The following is a 24546-nucleotide window of genomic DNA, read 5'->3' as shown; positions in this document are numbered from 1 at the left end:
TAATTATATGTCATGAAGGCTTGATATTGGTGAATAATTCTTTTCTTTTCTATTCTATTTCCCTTACTGTAGCAACTTAATGGTATCATATGTTAATGGGACGTCAAGGCTTTTCATAAAAAAATTCAAATTCTCGCAATATGAACCAATCTACTGTCAGCATTAACATAGTTCATGAACCGCGCTGTCAGAAAACAGGGCTTATTGCATGTGCATAAAGTGTTGTCCCAGATTAGTATGTGCAGTCTGCACAGGCTAATCAGGGACAAAACTTTCTGCTTTAATGGAATTTTACATTGAAAGAAAGTCTTCTCTATACAGTGTTTTATTTGTTTGTGGTCAATTTAGGGGCAATTCAGCCCAGTACAAAATGTCAAAAGTATTTATATTTTCCAAAATTGAAAATTAATAATTTTTTTGTAAATAAAATTCAACATTTAGTTGATTTCCCTATGCAGTTTTATGGGTTGAACTTGTAAACATAATATTAAAAACACTTATTTCCAATTAAACAGTTTTTGTAAGCAAAAAAAACCATCGATTTCCCTATTTTAGTCAATACTACCAAATTTTTACCAATCCACTAACCCTGTCCATTCACAAAAATATGAAAAAAACTGCTTTGTATTTATTTTCAGTGTTGCCCGCCACATCCAGAAGCATCAACGTCTCGTTGCAGTCATCGAGGCCATGGACAATGGGAAGCCAATTCGGGAGACAAGAGACGCGGACGTGCCGATTGTGGTCCGACACTGGTACCACCATGCAGGCTGGGCCCAGCTCATGGACACAGAAATGAAGGGCTGGCAGCCAGTTGGTATGTGTCCCTTGGTCTTAAACCGTTTAAGTCTAAGACTTTTGTTAGATGGTAATAAAATTGATGAGCATTCTAGGAAAACTGGGCTTAATGCATGCGTCTAAAGTCTCACTGTACAGGGCTAATCTTGGACGACACTTAACGCACATGCTTTAAGCCCAGTTTGCCCAGAAGGAAGCTCTATTGTATTTGATATAATTAAGAGTGTTCTAGTTTTAACCATTTATAAGGCTACTGGTATGTGTGAATATGTGTGTGAATCTCGTTATTTAACCATCAAAGGCATAGAATTGAGGTACATGGTATTTGATGATGTAGATTTAATGTTTAAATATGACCATGAATTCGACTTTTAAGACATGGTTGCATTAAAGTGTGATTTACATTTGCATGAACATTTCAATCATTCGTAAGATCTCCCCCGAATATACCACGATCTGGTTCTAAGCAGACAAGTGTGTTTTAGTAAGCCTTTGGCAGGAAAAGCAATCAAGCATAAGTTATTTGGATTAAACTCAACTTAAATTTTCTAGAAATATTACAAACAGCTGTCATTAATATTTGTTATTGTTTTAAGTGGGGTGGCTAGCTCAGTTGTTAGAGCACTGGAATACTAATTCAAAAATCGCGGGTTTAATTCCTGTCCTTGTCACATATGAACGTGTGGGTGATTTGTTAGCCGGATTTTTTTCGAAAAAATCTCGGCTTATAGATTGATGTTGTCGGGCGGGCGGGGGGGCGGGCGGGCGGGCGGGCGGCGTGCTCGAAAATGTTAAAGTTCTTATTTCATGGTATAACTTTGGTATGCTTGGACCTAGAGTCTTCAAACTTGACATGAAGGTTGGCCAGGATTAACAGATGACCACTGGTCATTTCAAGGTCATTCATTTGAAGGTCAAGGTCACTGTGACCTTCAATATAAAAAATGTTAAAGTTGTTATAACTTTGGTATGCTTGGACCTAGAGTCTTGAAACTTGACATGAAGGTTGGCCATAACTAGTTAGTAACCACTGGTCATTTCAAGGTCATTCATTTGAAGGTCAAGGTCACTGTGACCTTGAATGTAAAAATGTTAAAGTTCTTATTTCATGGTATAACTTTGGTATGCTTGGACCTAGAGTCTTCAAACTTGACATGAAGGTTGGCCAGGATTAACAGATGACCACTGGTCATTTCAAGGTCATTCATTTGAAGGTGAAGGTCACTGTGACCTTCAATATAAAAATGTTAAAGTTGTTATAACTTTGGTATGCTTGGACCTAGAGTCTTGAAACTTGACATGAAGGTTGGCCAGAACTAGTAAGTAACCACTGGACATTTCAAGGTCATTCATTTGAAGGTCAAGGTCACTGTGACCTTGAATGTAAAAATGTTAAAGTTGTTATAACTTTGGTATGCTTGGACCTAGAGTCTTGAAACTTGACATGAAGGTTGGCCAGAACTAGTAAGTAACCACTGGACATTTCAAGGTCATTCATTTGAAGGTCAAGGTCACTGTGACCTTGAATGTAAAAATGTTAAAGTTCTTATTTCATGTTATAACTTTGGTATGCTTGTACCTAGAGTCTTCAAACTTGAAATAAAGATTGGCCAGTACTAGAAGATGACCACTGGTCATTTCAATGTCATTCATTTGAAGGTCAAGGTCACTGTGACCTTAAATGTTAAAATGTTAAAATTGTTATAACTTTGATATGCTTGGACATAGAGTCTTCAAACTTGACATGAAGGTTTGCAAGCACACTTAGATGACCACTGGTCATTTCAAGGTCATTCATTCTAAGGTCAAGGTCACTGTGACCTTGAATGTAAAAATGTTAAAGTTCTTATAACTTTGGTAGGTAAAAATGTTAAAGTTCTTATTCCATGTTATAACTTTGGTATGCTTGTACCTAGAGTCTTCAAACTTGACATAAAGGTTGGCCAGTACTAGAAGATCACCACTGCTCATTTCAATGTCATTCATTTGAAGGTCAAGGTCACTGTGACCTTCAATGTTATTGTTGTTCATGTATATGCATGCATTCAAAACATAACACAAGGTTTGCTCATGCCTTGAAAAGTACTTACATTTCATTTTGACCTTTGAACAATATTTCAGTAATTTAAGTATTGCATTGACAAAAACACGAAAGGTACTTTCCTGTCATTTAAATAAAAAATCCGGCTTCAATGCGGTCATCTCCGACCGCGGAACTCTTGTCATGAAATTTTGTATATGGCTAACCTCGACACAGTTTCGATTCAATTTGGGCAGTTGTTAGTTAATAGCATAAGTATGTGCGCTAAGTGCTGGTTAACCAGCTGACCCAGGATTTAAGTATATAATTTAATGATTACCAGGATATGATTGAAATACTGTAGAAGGCAGCAAAAACTCATATCTCCTTTTTTCAACACCCAAGGTGTGGTGGGAGCCATAGTGCCCTGGAACTTTCCCCTAATGCTGATGACATGGAAGGTGTGTGCAGCCCTCGCCATGGGCAACACGATCGTCCTCAAGCCCGCCACCTACACACGCCTGTCAGCGCTCCTGATGGCTGAGATATGCTCGGAGGCGGGGCTTCCCCCGGGAGTGTTTAATGTGATCACAGGCAGCGGTCAGATGGGAAGTGCTCTGGCTGAACACCCGGACGTGGATAAGGTCGCATTCACTGGATCCACACAGGTGTGTTGGAATAGCTCTGGTTCACTTGCATTACTTATATGGTTTTACAACTGATTATGCCCCCCCTTCGAAGAAGAGGGGGTATATTGCTTTGCTCATGTCGGTCTGTCGGTCGGTCTGTCGGTCGGTCGGTCGGTCTGTCTGTCGGTCCGTCCACCAGGTGGTTGTCAGACGATAACTCAAGAACGCTTGGGCCTAGGATCATGAAACTTCATAGGTACATTGATCATGACTCCCAGATGACCCCTATTGATTTTGAGGTCAGTAGGTCAAAGGTCAAGGTCACGGTGACCAGAAATAGTAAAATGGTTTTTGAATGATAACTCAAGAACGCATACGCCTAGGATCATGAAACTTCATGGGTAGATTGATCATGACTTGCAGATGACCCCTCTTGATTTTGAGGTCACTAGGTCAAAGGTCAAGGTCACGGTGACCCGAAATAGTAAAATGGTTTCCGGATGATAACTCAAGAACGCATATGCCTAGGATCATGAAACTTCATGGGTAGATTGATCATGACTCGCAGATGACCCCTATTGATTTTCAGGTCACAAGGTCAAAGGTCAAGGTCACTGTGACCCGAAATAGTAAAATGGTTTTCGGATGATAACTCAAGAATGCATACGCCTAGGATCATGAAACTTCATAGGTAGATTGATCATGACTTGCAGATGACCCCTATTGATTTTGAGGTCACAAGGTCAAAGGTCAAGGTCACGGTGACCCGAATAGTAAAATGATTTTCAAATGATAACTCAAGAACGCTTTTGCCTTTTTTGATTTTCAGGTCACTAGGTCAAAGGTCAAGGTCACAGTGACAAAAATCGTATTCACACAATGGCTGCCACTACAACGGACAGCCCATATGGGGGGCATGCATGTTTTACAAACAGCCCTTGTTCACTCAGGGTTTATTAAAAATATTGTGCAGATTATTTGCAAATAAGCAAATATGCTTATAAGCTTAATTTGATTATTTTGCTGATGTTTATGTCTTAAAAACTCTTTAATTGTAAAAGATTATGATGTTTCTAACAACTGAAAATACTGAGTTTTGACATAAAAACTTCAATACTGTTAAATCTAAAAACAAACTTTCTCATGTTTAATAAATTTGTATACCCCCATTAGTAAAATTAAATTAATCGTACAAACACGTCTCTGTTTATTAAAATTGTTTTGTTTTGTTGTTGTTGTTGTTTTTTTTAGCTCACCTGATTGCTCAGGTGAGCTTTTGTGACTGGTCTTTGTCCGTTGTCCGTCCGTCCGTCGTCCGTCCACATTTGTTCGTAAACACTCAAGAGGCCACATTTATTGTCCGATCTGCATGAAACTTGGTCAGAAGATTTGTCCCAATGATATCTTGATCGAGTTCGAAACTGGGTCATGCTGGGTCAAAAACTAGGTCACTAGGTCAAAAAAAGGAAAAACCTTGTTAACACTGTAGAAGTCACATTTTATGCCCAATCTTCATGTAACTTTGTCAAAATGTTTGCCTTAATGATATGTTGGTTGAGTTTAAAAGTGGTTCCGGTCCATTGAAAAACATGGCCGCCAGCGGGCGGGGCAGTTTTCCTTATTTAGCCATAGAGAAACCTTGTAAACACTCTAGAAGTCACAATTTTTGCCCAATCATCAAGAAAGTTGGTCAAAACATTGGTTTTATTGATATCTCCGACAAGTTCGAAAATGGTCCAGATCGGTGAAAAAACATGGCCGCCAGTGGGCGGGGCATTTTTCTCCATATGTATATAGTTAAAACATGTGAACACTCTAGAAGTCACATTTTTGGCCCAATTTGCATGAAATTTGGTCAAAATGTTTGTCTTAATGATATGTTGGTTGAGTTCAAAAGTGGTTCTTGTCCGTTGAAAAACATGGCCGCCAGTGGGCGGGGCAGTTTTCCTTATTTGGCTATAGAGAAACCTTGTAAACACTCTAGAAGTCACAATTTTTGCCCAATCATCATGAAAGTTGGTCAAAACATTGGTTTTATTGAATACTCGGACGAGATTGAAAATGGTCCAGATTGGTGGAAAAACATGGACGCCAGGGGGCGGGGCATTTTTCTCTATATGTATATAGATAAAACATGTGAACACTCTAGAAGTCACATGTTTGGCCCAATTTTCATGAAATTTGGTCAGAACATTTGTTTCCTTGATACAAGAGTTGAGTTTGAAAATGGTTCCGGTCAGTTGAATAACATGGCTGCAGTTTTCTTATATTTATATAGTAAAAAAAAGCTTGTGAACACTCTAGAAGTCACATTATTTGCCCAATCATCATGAAACTTGGTAAAAAGATTGGTTTTATATATATATCAGATGAGTTCGCAAATGGTCCTGATCGGTAAAAAAACATGGCCGCCAGGGGGGTGGGGCAGTTTTCCTTATGTGACTAGAGAGAAACCTTGTGATCGAACACTATAGAAGTCACATTTTTTGCCTAATCATCGTAAAACTTAGTCAATACATTGGTTTTATTGATTTCTCGGACAATTTGAAAAATGGCTTAGATCGGTAACACACTTTTTAGCTCACCTGATTGCTCAGGTGAGGTTTTAGGATTGGTCTTTGTCTGCCGTCCGTACGTCCACATTTGGTTTGTAAACACTCTAGCATTCACATTTCTTAAGCATTCTTTATCAAAGTTGCTGAAAGATCTCAGTCAAGTTTGATAATGACCAAAATCACATAATAAATGCCATAATTATTGACCTTAAATTGTCCAAATTTTCATTATATTATTCAAAATCCTTGTTAACACCCTAGAGGTCACAATTTTGTTTCAGATTTTATGAATCTTGGTCATATTTATTTTTGTAAGCAAAGTTTGATGTTTGGTTAGGGGGGTCAACTCAAAACATAGGTAACCAGGTCAAATCTTCCAAAAATAAAAACACTCCATGCGCCAGAGTTTTGGTTCAATAATGATGAAACTTGACCAGGATGTTTGTCTGGACAATATCTAGGTAAAGTTTGACATTTGGTAAAGATTGAATGAACTGACTCCTCTCAGGTGAGCAAACTAGGGCCATCTTGGCCCTCTTGTTTATTCCCCCATTACCATTTGTTAGTCAGTCTGTCGGTCTGTCTCTCCCCAAAAATTTCATCCGATCTTCACCAAACTCGGTAAGAAGTTGTATCTAGATGATGTCTAGGTCATATTTGAATATGGGTCATGCAGGGTAAAAAACTAGGTCACGGGGTCACTTAGTGCGTTTTAAACCAAAAGTTTGTCCAGACCATAACTATGTCATTTATCGTTCGATTTTAAAATGACTTGGTACATTTGTTCACCATCATGGGACGGTGTGTCATGCGAAAGAAGTATGTCGATATCTCCAAGGTCAAGGTCTTACTTAGAGTTGCCCATAAATGAGCTTGTCCGGGCCATAACTTTGTCATTTAATGTGAGACTTTAAAATAAAATCATTTGGCACATTTGTTCACCATTATTGGACGATGTGTCGTGCAAAAGAATTACATCGATATCTCCAAGGTCAAGGTCACACTTTGAGTTCAAAGGTCAAAAATGGCCATAAATGACCTTTTCGGACCATCACTATGTCGTTCATTGTCATCATTTGTCACATTTCTTCACTATGATTGGACGTTGTGTCATTCGAAAGAATTATGTCAATATCTGCAACGTCAAGGTCACACTTTGAGTTCAAAGGTTAAAAATGGCCATAAATGGTCTTGTCCGGGCCATAACTATGTCATTCATTGTGAGATTTTAAAATTACATGGTACATTTGTTCACAATCATTGGGCCGTGTGTCATGCGAATGAATTACGTAGATATCTCCAAGGTCAAGGTCACACTTTGACTTCAAAGGTCAAAAATGGCCGTAAATGATCTTTTCCGGGCCATAACTATGTCATTCATTGCGAGATTTTAAAATGACTCGGTACATTTGTTTACAATCATTGGACGGTGTGTCATGCGAAAGAATTACTTCGATATCTTCAAGGTCAAGGTCACACTTGGAGTTTGAAAGTGAAAAATGGTCATAAATGAGCTTGTCCGGGCCATAACTATGTCATTCATAGTGAGATTTTAAAATGACTCTGTACATTAATGTTGTTCACAGTCATTGGACGGCATCTCATGCGAAAGAATTCAAGAGTTCAAATGTCAAAATGGCCATAAATAATAATGGCATAATAATTCTTAAAAATCGCCATAAATAAGCTTCTCTTGTTTTGTGAAGACAGCATGCAAAATATTCTGTGTCAGTGCTGCATGTGGGGGTATATGTCATGTCTGTGCAGGGGTTTTTATCTGATTTTGGGGAAAGGGCCTGGCCTTTTTTTAGGGGAAAATTATCGCGCGAAACGCAGGATTTTGGGAGAAAAAATCACACAAAACGTCGGATTTTTGGGGAAAATAAGGAAAGTCTTAAACAATCAATTCAGCATATTTTACTGTTTTTAATACAAAATCAAGGAAACAGAAAATTTAATTATGCAATATTTTTCTATTTTCTACACTGGATCAGGTTAACTTATATATTTAAAGGTTTAAAAAAAAAAAAATTTTTTTTTTTTTTTTTTTTTTTTTGGAGGGGAAAATGAAATCTAGGGGAAAATTTACCAGCTGAGGGGAACAAAAAATCGGAGGGGAAAGGGCCGATTTTCGGCGGGTCACAAAGAAGGAAAAAAAAACCTGCTGTGACAAAGCTCAAGTTGAATCTAGTTTATTAAAATATCATCCTAACTGAAAACCATGTGCAGTTACAATATCCTTCAACATTTGACCTGCGCTCCTTGAAACCTGACTTGATGCATATGCATTAAGTTTTATCCCCGCTGAGCCTGTGCAGGCTTGTCAGGGACAAAACTTTTCACTTTTATGGAATTTTTTGTATATAGAAAGTCTTTTCATAACACCAATCCAGTCCACACTGAAAGTGTCATCACAGATTAGCATGTGCAATCTGAACAGGCTAATCTGGGACAGCACTATACACACTGGCATTAAGCTCAGTTTTTCCAAAGCGATACTCATTCATACGTTTCACTTGTAATTAATGTACCAGTATGTTGATGTTATTGTTATTATTCTTAGGTTGGACAGACCCTCAGACGTCTGATTGCGGGAACAGGTAAGAAATTGTCGCTGGAACTCGGTGGAAAGTCGGCGGTCATTGTGTTTGAGACAGCTGACCTTGACAGCACGGTGGAAGGACTTGTTGATGCTATCTGGTTCAATCAGGGGCAGGTAAGTGTTGTATGAAAAGTTGTTTGCAGTACTAATTTGTTTTTTAAATTGAATATGTGACAGTAAGTTAAGTTAAAAAGATAAATACTCTTATTTTATTTATGTAAAAAGCTTATAACATTTGAAATGCCCTAATGGAAACCCAAGTATTATGTTATTGGTCCCTTTCGGAATCCAAAACACATTAATTACAAGCTCTATAGCTCATGACACACATATAAGTAGGCTATAAGTATTAGGCTTGAAAGAAGCATATCCTGTATGTATACAAAATTTTAATAAATGTCCATTTTTTTACCTGTCAGTTTAGACCCTCTTATAATAATTCCCCTCACTTCCCTAGGTCTGCTCTGCTGGATCCCGCCTGCTTGTACAGGAGTCTGTCTATGGCCGACTGGTTGAGAAACTGAAGACGCGGCTGACCCATTTCCGTCTGGGTGACAGCCTCGACAAGACCATCGACATGGGGGCCATTGTGGACGAGTCCCAAAGGAAGTCAGTAGAGGAGTTCGTGGAGGACGCCAGAAAAGAAGGGGCAGAGGTGAGGGCACATTGTGTGTCTTTCTTTTAGGGGGGCGGGGGGGGGGGGGGGGGGGGGGGGGGGGGGGCTACCTGTGGTCTAGTTTGCCAAATGTAAACAAATATAGAAGTACAATGAATATGTATGGAGAAGAATTCATTTAAGTTTTTTATCCCCCGCCAGAGGCGGAGGGATATTGTTTTGGCGTTGTCAGTCCGTCCATCCGTCCGGCTGTCCGTCTGGCACTTTTGTGTCCGGAGCCATATCTTGGAAGTTCTTTTGTGGATTTCATTTAAACTTGGTATGAGTATATATATGCATAAGAGGATGATGCACGCCAAATGGCATTGTACACCATCTGTTAAAAACAGACTTATGGCCCTTTGTATCTTGAAAAAATGCTTTTTAGTGTCCGGAGCCATATCTTGGAAGTTCTTTGGCGGATTTCATTGAAACTTGGTATGAGTATATATATGCATAAGAGGATGATGCACGCCAAATGGCATTGTACACCATCTGTTAAAAACAGACTTATGGCCCTTTGTATCTTGAAAAAATGCTTTTTAGTGTCCGGAGCCATATCTTGGAAGTTCTTTGGCGGATTTCATTGAAACTTGGTATGAGTATATATATGCATAAGAGGATGATGCACGCCAAATGGCATTGTACACCATCTGTTAAAAACAGACTTATGGCCCTTTGTATCTTGAAAAAATGCTTTTTACTATAGGCACTTTTGTGTCCGGAGCCATATCTTGGAAGTGCTTTGGCGGATTTCATTTAAACTTGGTATGAGTATATATATGCATAAGAGGATGATGCACGCCAAATGGCATTGTACACCATCTGTTAAAAACAGACTTATGGCCCTTTGTATCTTGAAAAAATGCTTTTTACTATAGGCATTTTTGTGTCCGGAGCCATATCTTGGAAGCGCTTTGGCGGATTTCTTTGAAACTTGGTATATGTAAACGTTGAATGTTTTTGTGGAAAACGCACGACTTATTAATTCACCTAAATAAATTGTGGAGGCTTAAGAACCTTCCTTTGTCTTAGTTTTGTGTTATTGTCCTCCGTCCGTCCATCTATCATTATGTTCATCCATCCAATTTGCACCCATCCACAAACAAAGCATATGTTGCGGGGGATACCTTTGGCCTTTCAGGCCCTCTTGTAGTAACTTGTTTTCTTATCCATTATTGTTTAAATGTAATTTACATGTCATGTTCTAATTTTCTTAATTTATGCTGTTGAAAAAAATATAGAATATGTTGTTTTTTTATTGTTTGTATGCCCACGGTAGGGTGGCATATAGCAGTTGAACTGTCCGTCAGTCAGTATGTCAGTATGTGTGTATGTCAGTATGTGTGTATGTCAGTCTGTCCGTCCGTCCGAAAAAAAAACTTTAACGTTGGCCATAACTTTTGCATTATTGAAGATAGAAACGTGATATTTGTCATGCATGTGCATCTCACGGAGCTGCACATTTTGAGTGGTGAAAGGTGAAGGTCAAGGTCATCCTTCAAGGTCAAATGTCTAACATATGGCGTCTGTCCGTCCGTCCAAAAACTTTAACATTGGCCATAACTTTTTCACTATTGAAGATAGCAACTTGATATTTGGCATGCATGTGTATCTCATGGAGCTGAACATTTTGAGTGGTGAAAGGTCAAGGTCATCCTTCAAGGTCAAATGTCAAATATATGGCGTCTGTCCGTTCGAAAACTTTAAGATTGGCCATAACTTTTTCAATATTGAAGATAGCAACTTGATATTTGGCATGCATGTGCATCTCACGGAGCTGCACACTTTGAGTGGTGAAAGGTGAAGGTCAAGGTCATCCTTCAAGGTCAAATGTCTAATATATGGCGTCTGTCCGTCCGTCCAAAAACTTTAACATTGGCCATAACTTTTTCACTATTGAAGATGGCAACTTGGTATTTGGCATGCATGTGTATCTCATGAAGCTGAACATTTTGAGTGGTGAAAGGTCAAGGTCAAGGTCATCCTTCAAGGTCAAATGTCAAATATATGGCGTCTGTCCGTCTGTCGTCTCGCAACTTGATATTTGGCATGCATGTGTATCTCATGAAGCTGCACATTTTGAGTGGTGGAAGTTCAAGGTCAAGGTCATCCTTCAAGGTCAAAGGTAAAAAAAATAATAAAAAAAATTCAAAAAATTCAAAGCGGCGTTCTCATGAAGTTGCACATTTTGAGTGGTGGAAGTTCAAGGTCAAGGTCATCCTTCAAGGTCAAATGTAATAAAAAATAAAAGCAGGGGTCATTGTGTTTCTGACGAACACATTTCTGTTGGTTTTACAAAACAAAAATTCTGGTTGCTATGGCAACAAATATAATAAAAAAAATCTGAAACTGGTGGAATTTCTGATGGTGGAGCCGGTAGGGGTCTTATATTGCTTGGCAATAGTCTATATTGCTTGGCAATAGTCTTGTTGACAAATAGGTCACAAATGTATATTGGTTGTTATATTGAAAAATCAAATGTGATTTAAATTTTTCGTTAATGAGACAGACCTTGCTGTGTTTATAAACATGCTACCTTTTTATTATTACAGTATTGCAGATTGATTCTGGCAGCTGTAATTAAAGAATCTACATGAATACGCTCATTTATATACAGGTATTGTGGCTTTGCAGGTGTATCAAGCGACAGCCTCTTTTCCTGCCCGTGGCTGCTACTATCCTCCCACCCTCATCACAAACGTCCAGACTGTATCCAGGGTAGTCGCGGAAGAGGTAATCAAATTAACATTCTATGCATCTATCTGAGGAAATCACATTTATAGTAGAACATTGCTGTGGAGTGGCCATTAGCCCCAAACTGTTAATGTCAATATGTGCATCAAGAGTTCTTACCCAATAAGTTGTGAAAGATCTTGGTTCTTGGTTCTTCTTTGAAAAAGTTTATTTAAGCTAGATTGTGATAAAAGCAAGACAATTTCCAAGTCCATTTCTTGTGAAAACCAGTTTCCTTTCAGAAGAATCCATCAGAAGCTTCCCTATTATAATTCACTTCCCCATGTCAAGATGGACACTATTTAATTCCATTAGAATACTTGGATCTGTATAACTAAATAAAGGGATAATATTAGCCCTGCTTAAGTCTGGTATCAGTGTTTTACCCTGTATCACACCATTTTGGATCTGTAAAAAGCGGTGTAATGAATTTATCTTAGTAAGTTACTGGTTTTCATTCTTTTCCCAGCGCTTATACAATGACCTACTATTGCCCTTGCAGATTTTTGGCCCATTCCCAACGTTCAGTTTATTTTAGTAACTAGACTACACCAATGAAAAACAACAAATCTGATCGATGTAAGATCAAAATAGCTACATTAATTTGGATATTTTAATCTTCAGCATTAATTTTTATCACCAACTATTGCCCTTGCAGATATTCGGCCCAGTCCTGGTGGTCTTGCCTTTCCGTACTGCAAAGGAAGCCATCACCCTGGCCAACAACTCAATGTACGGACTGGCAGGCAGCGTGTGGACAGAGAACCTCAGCCTTGCTATGGAGGTCGCCATCAGCATCAAGGTCAGGGTTCATGTTACTTTAGTTTTGCTGTTACCAGATATGCACAATGACATGGCAAACGAAATTACACCCTGTAGAGTTATCTGTATTTCATTTTAAAAAATTATACATAAACTTATCAGAATGCAATTAAGTAAATAAAATAACAACTTGTGCCTGCCTAAATAAAATTCCTGATGCTTTCTTAAGCTTATTTAAATCATTGTTCTTCAGGCTGGTACAATTTGGGTGAACTCCCACAACATGTTTGATGCGGCTGCTGGTTTTGGAGGCTACAGACAGAGCGGTTATGGAAGAGATGGAGGCAAAGAGGTAAGAAAAGTTCTGAAAAATAGATCTTTCTCACATGAGTAAAAAAAAGTCTTAAAGCATGTTGAATAAATTGTATCATGCTCTCCATATAATTTTTTGCACAGTTTATCACTTCCTAATTTTTTGTTACACTTAAATGAGCTTCAATTTTTTTTCTTATATATTTATAAAAAGTATTTAAAATTATACTTATTAAATTTTGCTGGTTGTTTAAATGTAAACAGTTTTTTAAAGCATTTTCATAATCTTCTCATTTTTATGGCTATATATTGCACATATTATCCTTTAAAAAATATATATATTCCATTAAAAAGAGATTGTTTTGATTCTTGAAATACTTGTTGTTGCTCCATGCCAATTAAAAACTTTGTTAAAAACAAATTTGCATTAATTTTAAAGGAGCAGAAGCCGTTTCACCTTAAAATCTAGACATGAACAAATTATGATACGGTTTTTATTTATTTGTAAAGGGAATACTCGATAAAACATAATTCTGGGCTCTATTTCCTTGTTTAGTCAGCACCATGAACAATAGTTTTAATCATGCATCTTTTCCCTTGAAATTATCTTACTTATTTTTAGCTCATCTATTTTTTGAAAAAAAATTATGAGCTATTGTCATCACCTTGGCGTCGGCGTCGGCGTCTGCGTCGGCGTCGGCGTCGGCGTCCGGTTAAGTTTTGCGTTTAGGTCCACTTTTCTCAGAAAGTATCAATGCTATTGCATTCAAACTTGGTACACTTACTTACTATCATGAGGGGACTGGGCAGGCAAAGTTAGATAACTCTGGCGTGCATTTTGACTGAATTATATGCCCTTTTTATACTTAGAAAATTAAAAATTTTGGTTAAGTTTTGCGTTTAGGTCCACTTTTTTCAGAAAGTATCAATGCTATTGCATTCAAACATGGTACACTTACTTACTATCATGAGGGGACTGGGCAGGCAAAGTTAGATAACTCTGGCGTGCATTTTGACAGAATTATGTGCCCTTTTTATACTTAGAAAATTGAAAATTTTGGTTAAGTTTTGTGTTGAGGTCCATTTTATTCCTTAAGTATCAAAGCTATTGCTTTCATACTTGCAACACTTACTAACTACCGTAAGGGGACTGTGCAGGCAAAGTTATGTTACTCTGACTGGCATTTGGACAGAATTATGGGCCCTTTATAATTAGAAAATTGAAAGTTTGGTTAAGTTTTGTGTTTTGGTCCACTTTACCCCTAAAGTATCATAGATATTGCTTTCATACTTGGAACACTCGCAAACTATCATAAGGGTACAGTAAAAGGACAAGTTGCATAACTCTGGATATCATTTTTACGGAATTATGGCCCTTTTTTGACTTAGTAACTTTGAATATATGGTTAAATTTTGTGTTTCGATCCACTTTATTTCTTAAGTATCAAGGCTATTGCTTTCAAACTTCAAATACTTTCATGCTATCATGAGGTTACTGTACCTGGCAAGTTGAATTATACCTTGACCTTTGAATGACCTTGACTCTCAAGGTCAAATTATTAAATTTCTCTAAAATTGCCATAACTTCTTTATTTATGATTAGATTTGATTGATACTTTGACAAAACTACTCTTACCTGACATACCACAATAGACTCCACCCAAACCATCGCCCGTGCCCCCCCCCAACCCCCCCCCCCTATTTTTTTTTTTTTTTTTTTTTTTTTTTTTTTTAAGATCATCTCACAAATGACCACCACACCCTCACACTATACCCCCCCCCCACCCCACCCCCTCCCCAATTTTTTTTTTAAACGGTTAAAAAACAAAACTATTTATTTTGATAATTTTATGTTTGAAATACCGTCCAACCATCGCACCCAAGAATCCCCCCCCACCCCCCCTCCCCCCACCCGAATCCCCCCCCCCCCCTATTTTTTTTTTTTTTTTTTTTTTTTAAGATCATCTCACAAATTACCACCACACCTTCACACTATACCCCCCACCTCACCCCCCCCCAATTTTTTTTTATGAAACGGTTAAAAAACACAAATATTTATTTTTATTATTTTATGTTTGATATACCGTCCAACCATCGCACCCAAGAATCCCCCCCCAACCCCCCCCCACCTCCCCACCCCCCCCACCCCCCCCACCCCCCGATTTTTTTTTTTCCTTTTTTTCGCATTTTTAGAAGAAAATGTAATAAATGTCCACACCCCCACACAATGCACCGCTCTTCACTCCACCCCTCCCTCCTTTGTGATTGAAAATGAGAGTCCCTTCACCTTTAAAAAGAAAATAGATGAGCGGTCTGCACCCGCAAGGCGGTGCTCTTGTTTTTATTCTCTTACCATGAGAATGTTTTGTCGTTTAAAAGATATATGCCCCCACCCCTTCACAAAGCCATTATTGACTTTCATAACAGGTGAAGAAAAAAAGAAAAAACATGTATTGCAGAGTTTACCTTAATTGCCAATTCCTTTCATTGTTATTGTTGATCCAGTATCAACAAATGCTTATTATACCCCCACAAATGAAGTTTAGGGGGGTATATAGGAGTGAGCTTGTCTGTCGGTCTGTTGGTCGGTCGGTCCTTCTGTATTAAGTGTCCGCTCTCTAATTCAAATTGTTTTCATCCGATCTTCACCAAACTTGGTCAGATGTTGTATCTAGATGATGTCTAGTTTCATTCAAGTTTTTGATGATTTGAGTTCTGGGAAAACTGCGTAATGTTGTCCCTGAACTGCGTAATGTTGTCCCTGAACTGCGTAATGTTGTCCCTGAACTGCGTAATGTTGTCCCTGAACTGTGTAATGTTGTCCCTGAACTGCGTAATGTTGTCCATGAACTGCGTAATGCTGTCCCTGAACTGCGTAATGTTGTCCCTGAACTGTGTAATGTTGTCCCTGAACTGTGTAATGTTGTCCCTGAACTGCATAATGTTGTCCCTGAACTGTGTAATGTTGTCCCTGAACTGCGTAATGTTGTCCCTGAACTGTGTAATGTTGTCCCTGAACTGCGTAATGTTGTCCATGAACTGCGGAATGCTGTCCCTGAACTGCGTAATGTTGTCCCTGAACTGTGTAATGTTGTCCCTGAACTGCGTAATGTTGTCCATGAACTGCGTAATGCTGTCCCTGAACTGCGTAATGTTGTCCCTGAACTGTGTAATGTTGTCCCTGAACTGTGTAATGTTGTCCCTGAACTGCGTAATGTTGTCCCTGAACTGTGTAATGCTGTCCCTGAACTGCGTAATGTTGTCCCTGAACTGCGTAATGTTGTCCCTGAACTGCGTAATGTTGTCCCTGAACTGTGTAATGTTGTCCCTGCAGCAGTCTTATCAGGGACGATTTTTTTTGCTTTTATGGTATATTTTATTTAAAGAAAATCTCTTCTTAGCGGAAAACCAGTTTAGACTATAAGCGTCGTATCTGACTACCCTGTGCAGACTGCACAGGCTAATCTGGGAAGACACTTTACGCACTTGCATTAAGCCCAGTTTTTCCAGATCAAGGCTCATTTAAAAAATGTTTACTAATTACCCAAAGGGCCTGTATGAGTATGTGCGCCCAGCCTGGGAGTCCAGACCCCGCCCTGCCAATGTCAACCTTGACCTCAAGACATTCGGGGCCACCATACCACAGCGACCCACCCTCGATGATGGCACATCAAAGGGCAAAATACCTAAGTAGGAGTTTGTGTAGTTTGTTGAAATACTGTGGCAAAGTATATTGATTTTACTTTATTTTATGATATATACGTTTTGGGTTATGGAGCAAATAGTTTATTTACAGTTTAATTCATTGTTTAGTACTTGTGTTTTGAAACAGAATGATTTAATATGTTAAGTTTTGGATGGAAAAACAACAACAACATAAGTTAACATATGTTTGTTAAACGATAAGCTTGTAATGCTTAAGTTGAATAAATATCCTGGTCTGTTTAATAACAAAATCTTTTCATGCAGGGTTGACCGCACGTACAAGATGTACTATGGCGGCGCTCAGAAGAGGCCGGACGCTGAGTATGCCCGGCCGGTGATCAACCCTGATGGCAAGGTGATCGGGCATGTGGGCGAAGGGAACCGGAAGGACCTGAGGAATGCTGTAGAGGCTGCACATGCCGCTTCACCAGGGTATGGGGATGTAATATAGATGTTGTCGTTTTTGCAGGCTTTGTCTATATGACGTTATGTAATACATGTAGTATGTAATATATATATATTACATCTAAATTTTAAAAGTGATCTATGAAATATTTCAAATTCTTCAATTTGAACATTCCATTAAGTGATGTAAATATAACACAGTTTTATTCTCTTACATTCACTTTTAAAATAGTATTGTTTTAAAGCTTTTAATTTTAAATGATGAATTTTTAGCTTAACTATTCTTCAAATTATGCAAACTATACCCAAATCTCGGTATTGCGTTGTGTGTAGGTTTGCATCGTTGTCTAGTCAAGCAATGCCTGCAATTCACTGTTTCTACTACAGTTATTCATTTACAACTTTTTACATGTAGTCAGAGTTATTACGTGAGATCAATGGCCAAGTTCCATAACTCTTACATGGAATTTAGCAGAGTTATGCCCCTTATTGAAATAAAAATTAACATATGTGTTATGTGTTCCGGGTCTGTATAAACAGTCACTGGCCTAGACCTATAATTTGGACCAGCCTTTAAGTATTATTATTCCCCTTGTGTACCCTTTTTAAAATTCAGGGAAAGGTTTGCATGCAAGTTGAAATTCATTTTATGGTTTTGATGCAACAAATACATACAAGTACTTCTAATATTCAATTGAAACTTGACACATGTCTTTGGAATTATCATGCAAGGTCACCAAACAAGACCCATAACTCTGCAATTTATCGAATCATACCCTTTATTTTACTTTATGTACATATAAATACAGGTTAAGAACTCCTATCTTTAACTGAAATTTCTAGCGTTGGGATGCATTTGGGTCCGATTGAGTCAGAGTCCAGATCATTGTTTCTAAAAATAGTCTGACAGCGTGCGCACAATGACTCCTGTTAGGAAGTCTGCAGACTGCACAGACTAATTTGGGACGATGCTTAAGGCGTTTGCAACTAGCCGAGTTTTCCAAGAACATGACTCCTATAAACATTCACTCTTGCACCAAGCCCATATCTTTGTAAGAATATAAACATTCACTCTTGCACCAAGCCCATATCTTTCTAAGTATATAAACATTCACTCTTGCACCAAGCCCATATCTTTGTAAAAATATAAACATTCACTCTTGCACCAAGCCCATATCTTTGTTAGAATATAAACATTCACTCTTGCACCAAGCCCATATCTTTCTCAGTATATAAACATTCACTCTTGCACCAAGCCCATATCTTTCAAAGTACGTAAACATTCACTCTTGCACCAAGTCCATATCTTTCTAAGTATATCAACATTCACTCTGGCACCTTCCTCCCCAGATGGGGCAAGCGTGCGGCGCACAACCGGGCACAGATCGTCTACTATATGGCGGAGAACCTGGAGATCCGGCGGGAGGAGATTGCCGGGCGCCTGGCGGACATGACGGGGCGGTCCCTGGAGGACGGTCTACGGGAGGTGGACCTCTCCATCAGTCGGCTCTTCCACTGGGGCGCGTACGCTGACAAGTTTGGAGGCACTGTGCAGGTAGAGGAGTCTTAAAACATATGCGCCTCAATGTCGTCCTAGATTAGCCTGTGCTGTCTTCATATGCTAATATGGGAAGACACCTTCCGCATTTAAGGGAAAATCAAGTTTACATGGAAAGTGTGGTCCCTGTGGACTGCACAGGCTTATCTGAGACGACAATTTACTCACATGCATTTAACCTTGTTAAACCGTGTTTAATCTTGATATATAATGTATTACTCGTAAATGATGGTTTGCAAGAGGTTTGATTGTCAATGTATTTAGCTGTTTGCTTTAGCCATTTATACACAATAGATGTCTTTGTTGGAAAGATTTTATTTTTTTAATGTGTTATATGCTGTAAGTGGTGTTTATTGGAGATTGATGTTGGAGTAGTGGTGATTAAACATCTCATTTATCTTAGTGACATTATTTTTTTAGCATTGTGAGGTGGAGAAATCATTATCTCACATAAGTGGCATGCAGTTGTACATTTAATCATAATTGGTCATACTTAATAATTTGAAACAAAAAGGAACTGAAAGGATGAAAATAGTTGCTTAAGACCAGTTTAAATTTAACAGTTTCAGAAGATAAAATATTTTTCATTTAGAACATTCCAAGCGTTAAGATCGGTACAAATAATTAATAGGTTTAATAAATGTATAACAATTAGAGCCTTGTCTTGGAAAACTGGGCTTAATGCATGTGTGGTAAGTGTAGTCCTAGATAAGCCTGTGCTGTTGGCATAGGCTTAATAGGGACAACACTTTTCTCTTGTATGCAAATTTTCGTGTAAAGGATGTCTCTTCTAAACAAAACTCCAGTTTAGGCAGAGAGTGTCTCCCTTGAATAGCCAGTGCTGGAAAGACACTTTAAGCTCATTCATTAAACCCCGTTTTTCTAGTGCAACGCTCCATGTATAACATTTTATACTATTTCTCTGCAGGAGACTACCCTATACGGGGCCACACTCAAGATCCACGAGCCTGTGGGAGTGATCGGTATTGCCTGTCCCGATAGCTACCCCCTGCTCGCCTTCGTGTCCCTGTTTGCCCCCGCGGTTGTCCGTGGCAACACCATCGTCATAGTTCCCAGTGAGAAGTATCCACTTATGGCTATGGACTTCTACCAGGTGAAGAGTTTTTACCAAACAAAAAATGTTTAGACAGAAAGCAATGTCTCTGATTAGCCTATGCAGACTGCACAGGCTAATCTGGGACAACACTTTACACAAATAAATGTAAACCCAGTTTTGTTTTGAAATGTATGTTTTGGTTAAAAGCATTTTGCAAAAATAACTGGGTCCATAAGACTGTTAAAAAATCTTTTCTTTTTTAAACAGTGTTTCTATTATTTTCTATTTACAAATGTTTAATGCATAACACATTCTATGTACCATTTGTGTCATCACTTTTTTAAACATGCAGACTCATATAAAACCAGAGTGATCCATCAACAGTAAAAATACACAAGATAACTCTTACTTATAACAGATGTAATTCCAGGATCAGCATTTGTAATAGTGCATAAAGGCAATACTAAGAAATTTCCAGAGAAAAAGATTAATGTACTGAAATCTCATTTTTAGAGCTTATGTCATGGCGTGGTTTCCGTCGTCCGTCTGTCCGTCCGTTCGTTAGACTTTTTCTTGTTTACGCAATTAATTCCACAGTTTTCATCCAATTATTTCCAAAATAACACAGTATCTTTATATCAATGAGGACTTGTACCCTATTGAATATGAGCAGTATCGGAGAAATAAGTACACAATAATCTCCCCTTGAATTTGAGAAAATTCTCCTTGTTTGCGTGATTAAGTACACAGTTTCCATCTTATTCTTTCCAAACTTGCACAGTGTTTATAGCAGTAGAGCGATTCAGGCCCTCATGGGCCTCTTGTTAGAATTACGCGTACTGTATTAGCAAAGTAAGTACAGGCTATTAAGGTACAACACTTCCTGCCTAAACAAGATTTCCTTTAAACAAAAAATTCCGTAAAAGCGGAAAGTGTTGTCCCTGAATAACCTATGCTGATAGCACAGGCAAATCTGGGACGGCTCTTTACGTACATGCATTAAAGCCCAGTTTCCCAGAACAAGGCTCATTTTACTGCAGGTGTTTGACACGTCTGACCTGCCTGAGGGCGTGGTGAATATCATCACTGGGGATAGAAACCACCTGTCCAAGTTCCTGGCAGAACACCAGGATGTTCAGGCCATGTGGTACTTTGGCTGTGCGGAGGGGTCGAAATACGTCGAGTACATATCTGCTGAGAATGTGAAACGGACCTGGGTGAATTATGGGTGAGTCTTGATAAGAAGTGATGGGTTAGCCTTGATAGTAAATAATGGGTGAGTCTTGATAATAAATAATGGGTGAGTCTTGATAATGAATAATGGGTGAGTCTTGATAATGAATAATGGGTGAATCTTGATAATGAATAATGGTTGAGTCTTGATAATGAATAATGGGTGAGTCTTGATAATGAATAATGGGTGAGTCTTGATAATGAATAATGGATGAGACTTGATTATGAATAATGGACGAGTCTTGATAATAAATAATGGGTGAGACTTGATAATGAATAATATGTGAGTCTTGATAATAAATAATGGGTGAGACTTGATAATGAATAATGGATGAGTCTTGATAATGAATAATGGGTGAGACTTGATAATAATAATTGATTGGTCTTGATAATGAAACATTTGTGAGTCATGATAATGAATAATGGGTGAGTCTTGATAATGAATAATTGGTGTGTCATAAAGAATAGGAATACGTGGTAAATTTGCTCATCAGTACTTGCTGACCCTTAATTGACCCCAATTACCCTTTTTTTCTGAACATCTTAGTCCATGAATCAGCGTGTCCGTAAAAAAGTGTGTTTTTTTTTTAAACCTCAAGATTGTATGCCAATTAGTTTAAATGATTACACAGAAAGTGCTAAAATGTACACATATGACGTGCTATAACTTTCTGTACTTCTGAAGGCTCGATCGCGACTGGGAGGATGCAGATCAAGGTCAAGGTGACGAGTTTCTCTACCAGGCTGTGCAGGTGAAGAACATATGGGTGCCCATGGGAGATGTGTTCGCCAACTAGATGCCATTACCACTGAGGTTGTTTAGGGGACAGAGGACAACTTAGCCAAGTTTTTTCTGTGAAATCTAAGCTTAATTCATATGTGTCAAGTCTCATCCATGATTAGCCTGCGCAGTCAGGACAGGCTAATCAGGGGTGACACTTTCTGCCTAAACTTTGTTTTTGTTTACAAGAGACTTCCTTTCAAAAAGAAACATGTCATTACAGCGGAAAATGTCCCTAATTTGCCTGTGTGGTCTTTATGCACATGCATTAAGCCCAGTTTTCCCAGAACAGGACTCAGGCTGATAAAGTGGAAGACTAGTGTGGACAGGTAACATGAGGGGATATTTGATTAGAAGGCATTATTACTGTCTCTGGAACTCACCATTTATTTGTAATTGTATGGAGGATCAGACCTTTGGGAAAGTAAATTGTTAGGTTATATATACTGTTGTTTTGTATTTCTTTTTTTGTTTTAATTTTGTATCTTTTAATGCATAGTTTTTTGTTGATAATATAAAAAAATTATGTGGTTTATACGTTTTCTTCAATGCTAGTATTTGCTTGTTTTCTTCTGTGGAAATGTGTAGTTTTTTTCTTGTTTTTTTTCATGATTTTAAAGTATTAGTTTCGAAGTTGTTACACATTCCTGTACTCAAATGTGAGTAGGATGGAGCATGAAAAAAAAATATTACAGAGACTGCTTGTACATGTAAATAACAGTGATCATGCTCTCATTGCTGGCTTTAAATATCCGCGTTCTTATATTCCTTATTTTGGTAGGAATAAATTTTGCAAAGTCGCTGAGTGAATACATATTCAGCCTGTTTCATCACAATTCTAAGTACTAATGCCAGTACTTAATGATTAATTGAAGTTAGTTTCAGCCAGTTCTGAAGACACATTATATAAATTGCTAGTAATATTTGCCGTTTTGTATCTGTTCTTTTTGTACGTTGTACGCTTGTTAACCTTAAATTGCTCATGTTTTAAACCAACTTTCCTCTTAGGTCTTTTATCATTACCAATCAATCTCAAGTTATCATCTAGTGATATGCAAAAGGTTAAATAAAGCCAGAATTAATTGGCAAAGAAAGTAGAGTCTGTAAACATGTAATGTAAGCAACGTTTTTAAAGAACTGGAACAGTTTATAGAAAATAAATGTTGCTTTTATGTTTGCCAAGAATTTCATATATGATAAATGTTTTGATGAAGATAAGGTTACAGTAGTAGTATTTATGTGTTTGTTAACAAAATTAAGAGGTGTAAAGTTTATGAATGTGATAGCATTGTACAGGTACTTGTTAGTAGTAAGTTGTTACCATGGAAATTTATCCAGAATATCATGTGTTCTCCTCTATTTTGCCTCAAACACCAGTGTTCAGCCTCATTGTGTGGACAATGTTTTCATCGTTTAAAAATAGACTTTTGTCAAAACACGTGGATGTTGCTACTTTATGTCAATTATATTCAGTTTGTGAAAATCATGATTTAGCTGCATAGACCCAAATCGTTTTACTTTATGTTGGAAGATCCATGTTTTTAATCAGTTAAATAATGCAGCTGTGTTCTTTATACCTTCTTTTTATTTTAAATTCGTTCCTTTTGCTCATTTTATTAATTTGTCAATCCTCAAAATTGTATGATTTGTGTGAGTGGATTTAATTTGAATCTCATTTAACCATGTTAATCAGTTTTTGTTTGTTTCTCCTGTTCTATTTTATTCAGTATACCCAGATCTATTTCCATATAATGCTATTCTTATTAGTGGTGATTTTATCATGAAAAATTAACTTCTAAATAATGCACTTAAATACGAGAATTATTATTGAAGTCCTGATTTCTCTCAAGTTGATGCATTTTTTTATATTTGTTGTGGACTAAAAGGTGCAATTGAACATTATAACTCTTGGCAGTTAACCCTTTACCACTAAGCTACGTATTTTGACACATTTGTAGTCCCATAGAAAGTTACATTTAATTAAAAACCATTCTTACTGGATTCAAGTTTTAAAGGCTTCATTTCCAACCCTTAGTTACTGATGAGCAGCAAACAGCATAAAACCTGAACAGACTGCGAGTTACTCACAGGCTGTTCTGGTTTTATGCTGGTTGCAAAAGCCATTTTCACTTGGCTTCATTTGGGAAAAATTATGAAATATTGGAAGCTTAATGGGGAAAATGCTGGGCACCTACTGTTGTTTTCTTTTATCGAGCAATCACTTTCTTATTGTGGTTTGATTTATATGATTATATATATATATGATAATAACGACAATAGGATTTTAATTCCAATCCTGGGTCTAATTTATTATGATACCATAATCAGGTCACTTTATATTGTCACTTGATCATATATTATTGAGCTATTGTTGTTTTGCATAGAGATTTTATGCTAGTTATTATTATACTGTAGGTTGTCACAAGTGACTAAGAAATAAAATACAAAAAAGAACCAGTTGTTATAAATGTTTAATACTAGCTAGCTGTCCAGTTAGTATTTAGTACAATCCGCGTTTCCAGCACATGTGAGTTTGGTTGGTGGTCACCATTCCAGACAGGTTCGGCTTCCTCCCCCAGTACATATATCACACAAAATTTAATATATTTCAGTAAAACCTAAATATCTGGAAATTGCAGCTATAATTAAACAAGAGCACCGCATTACGGCTGCCACACTCGGCTGCGAAAGCTTGTCAGATTTTTTTTTTTTTTTTAGATGTCGCAGTGACCTTGACC

At 37.8% G+C, this 24546-nt stretch overlaps 1 protein-coding gene across 1 annotated transcript in view; it reads left to right on the top strand.

Annotated features, from left to right (window-relative positions):
• Positions 1-24262, top strand: part of LOC127853031 (aldehyde dehydrogenase family 16 member A1-like) — a 37207-nt gene extending 12945 nt beyond the window's left edge. The window contains exons 4-16 of the mRNA XM_052387157.1: positions 639-817; positions 3224-3486; positions 8566-8718; positions 9062-9259; positions 11897-11995; positions 12654-12797; positions 13011-13109; positions 16620-16759; positions 17039-17206; positions 18530-18734; positions 19666-19851; positions 20835-21022; positions 21713-24262. Of these exons, the coding sequence (XP_052243117.1) occupies positions 639-817; positions 3224-3486; positions 8566-8718; positions 9062-9259; positions 11897-11995; positions 12654-12797; positions 13011-13109; positions 16620-16759; positions 17039-17206; positions 18530-18734; positions 19666-19851; positions 20835-21022; positions 21713-21824 (2134 nt within the window). The 3' untranslated portion in view covers positions 21825-24262. The remainder of the gene's footprint in view (positions 1-638; positions 818-3223; positions 3487-8565; positions 8719-9061; positions 9260-11896; positions 11996-12653; positions 12798-13010; positions 13110-16619; positions 16760-17038; positions 17207-18529; positions 18735-19665; positions 19852-20834; positions 21023-21712) is intronic.
• Positions 24263-24546: the final 284 nt, after the last annotated feature.

This window comes from Dreissena polymorpha, chromosome 12 (genome assembly GCF_020536995.1).
Source record: "Dreissena polymorpha isolate Duluth1 chromosome 12, UMN_Dpol_1.0, whole genome shotgun sequence".
Taxonomy (NCBI): Eukaryota; Metazoa; Mollusca; class Bivalvia; order Myida; family Dreissenidae; genus Dreissena; species Dreissena polymorpha.
Note: the sequence above shows the minus strand (reverse complement) of the source record. Positions and strands in the feature narration are given on the sequence as shown.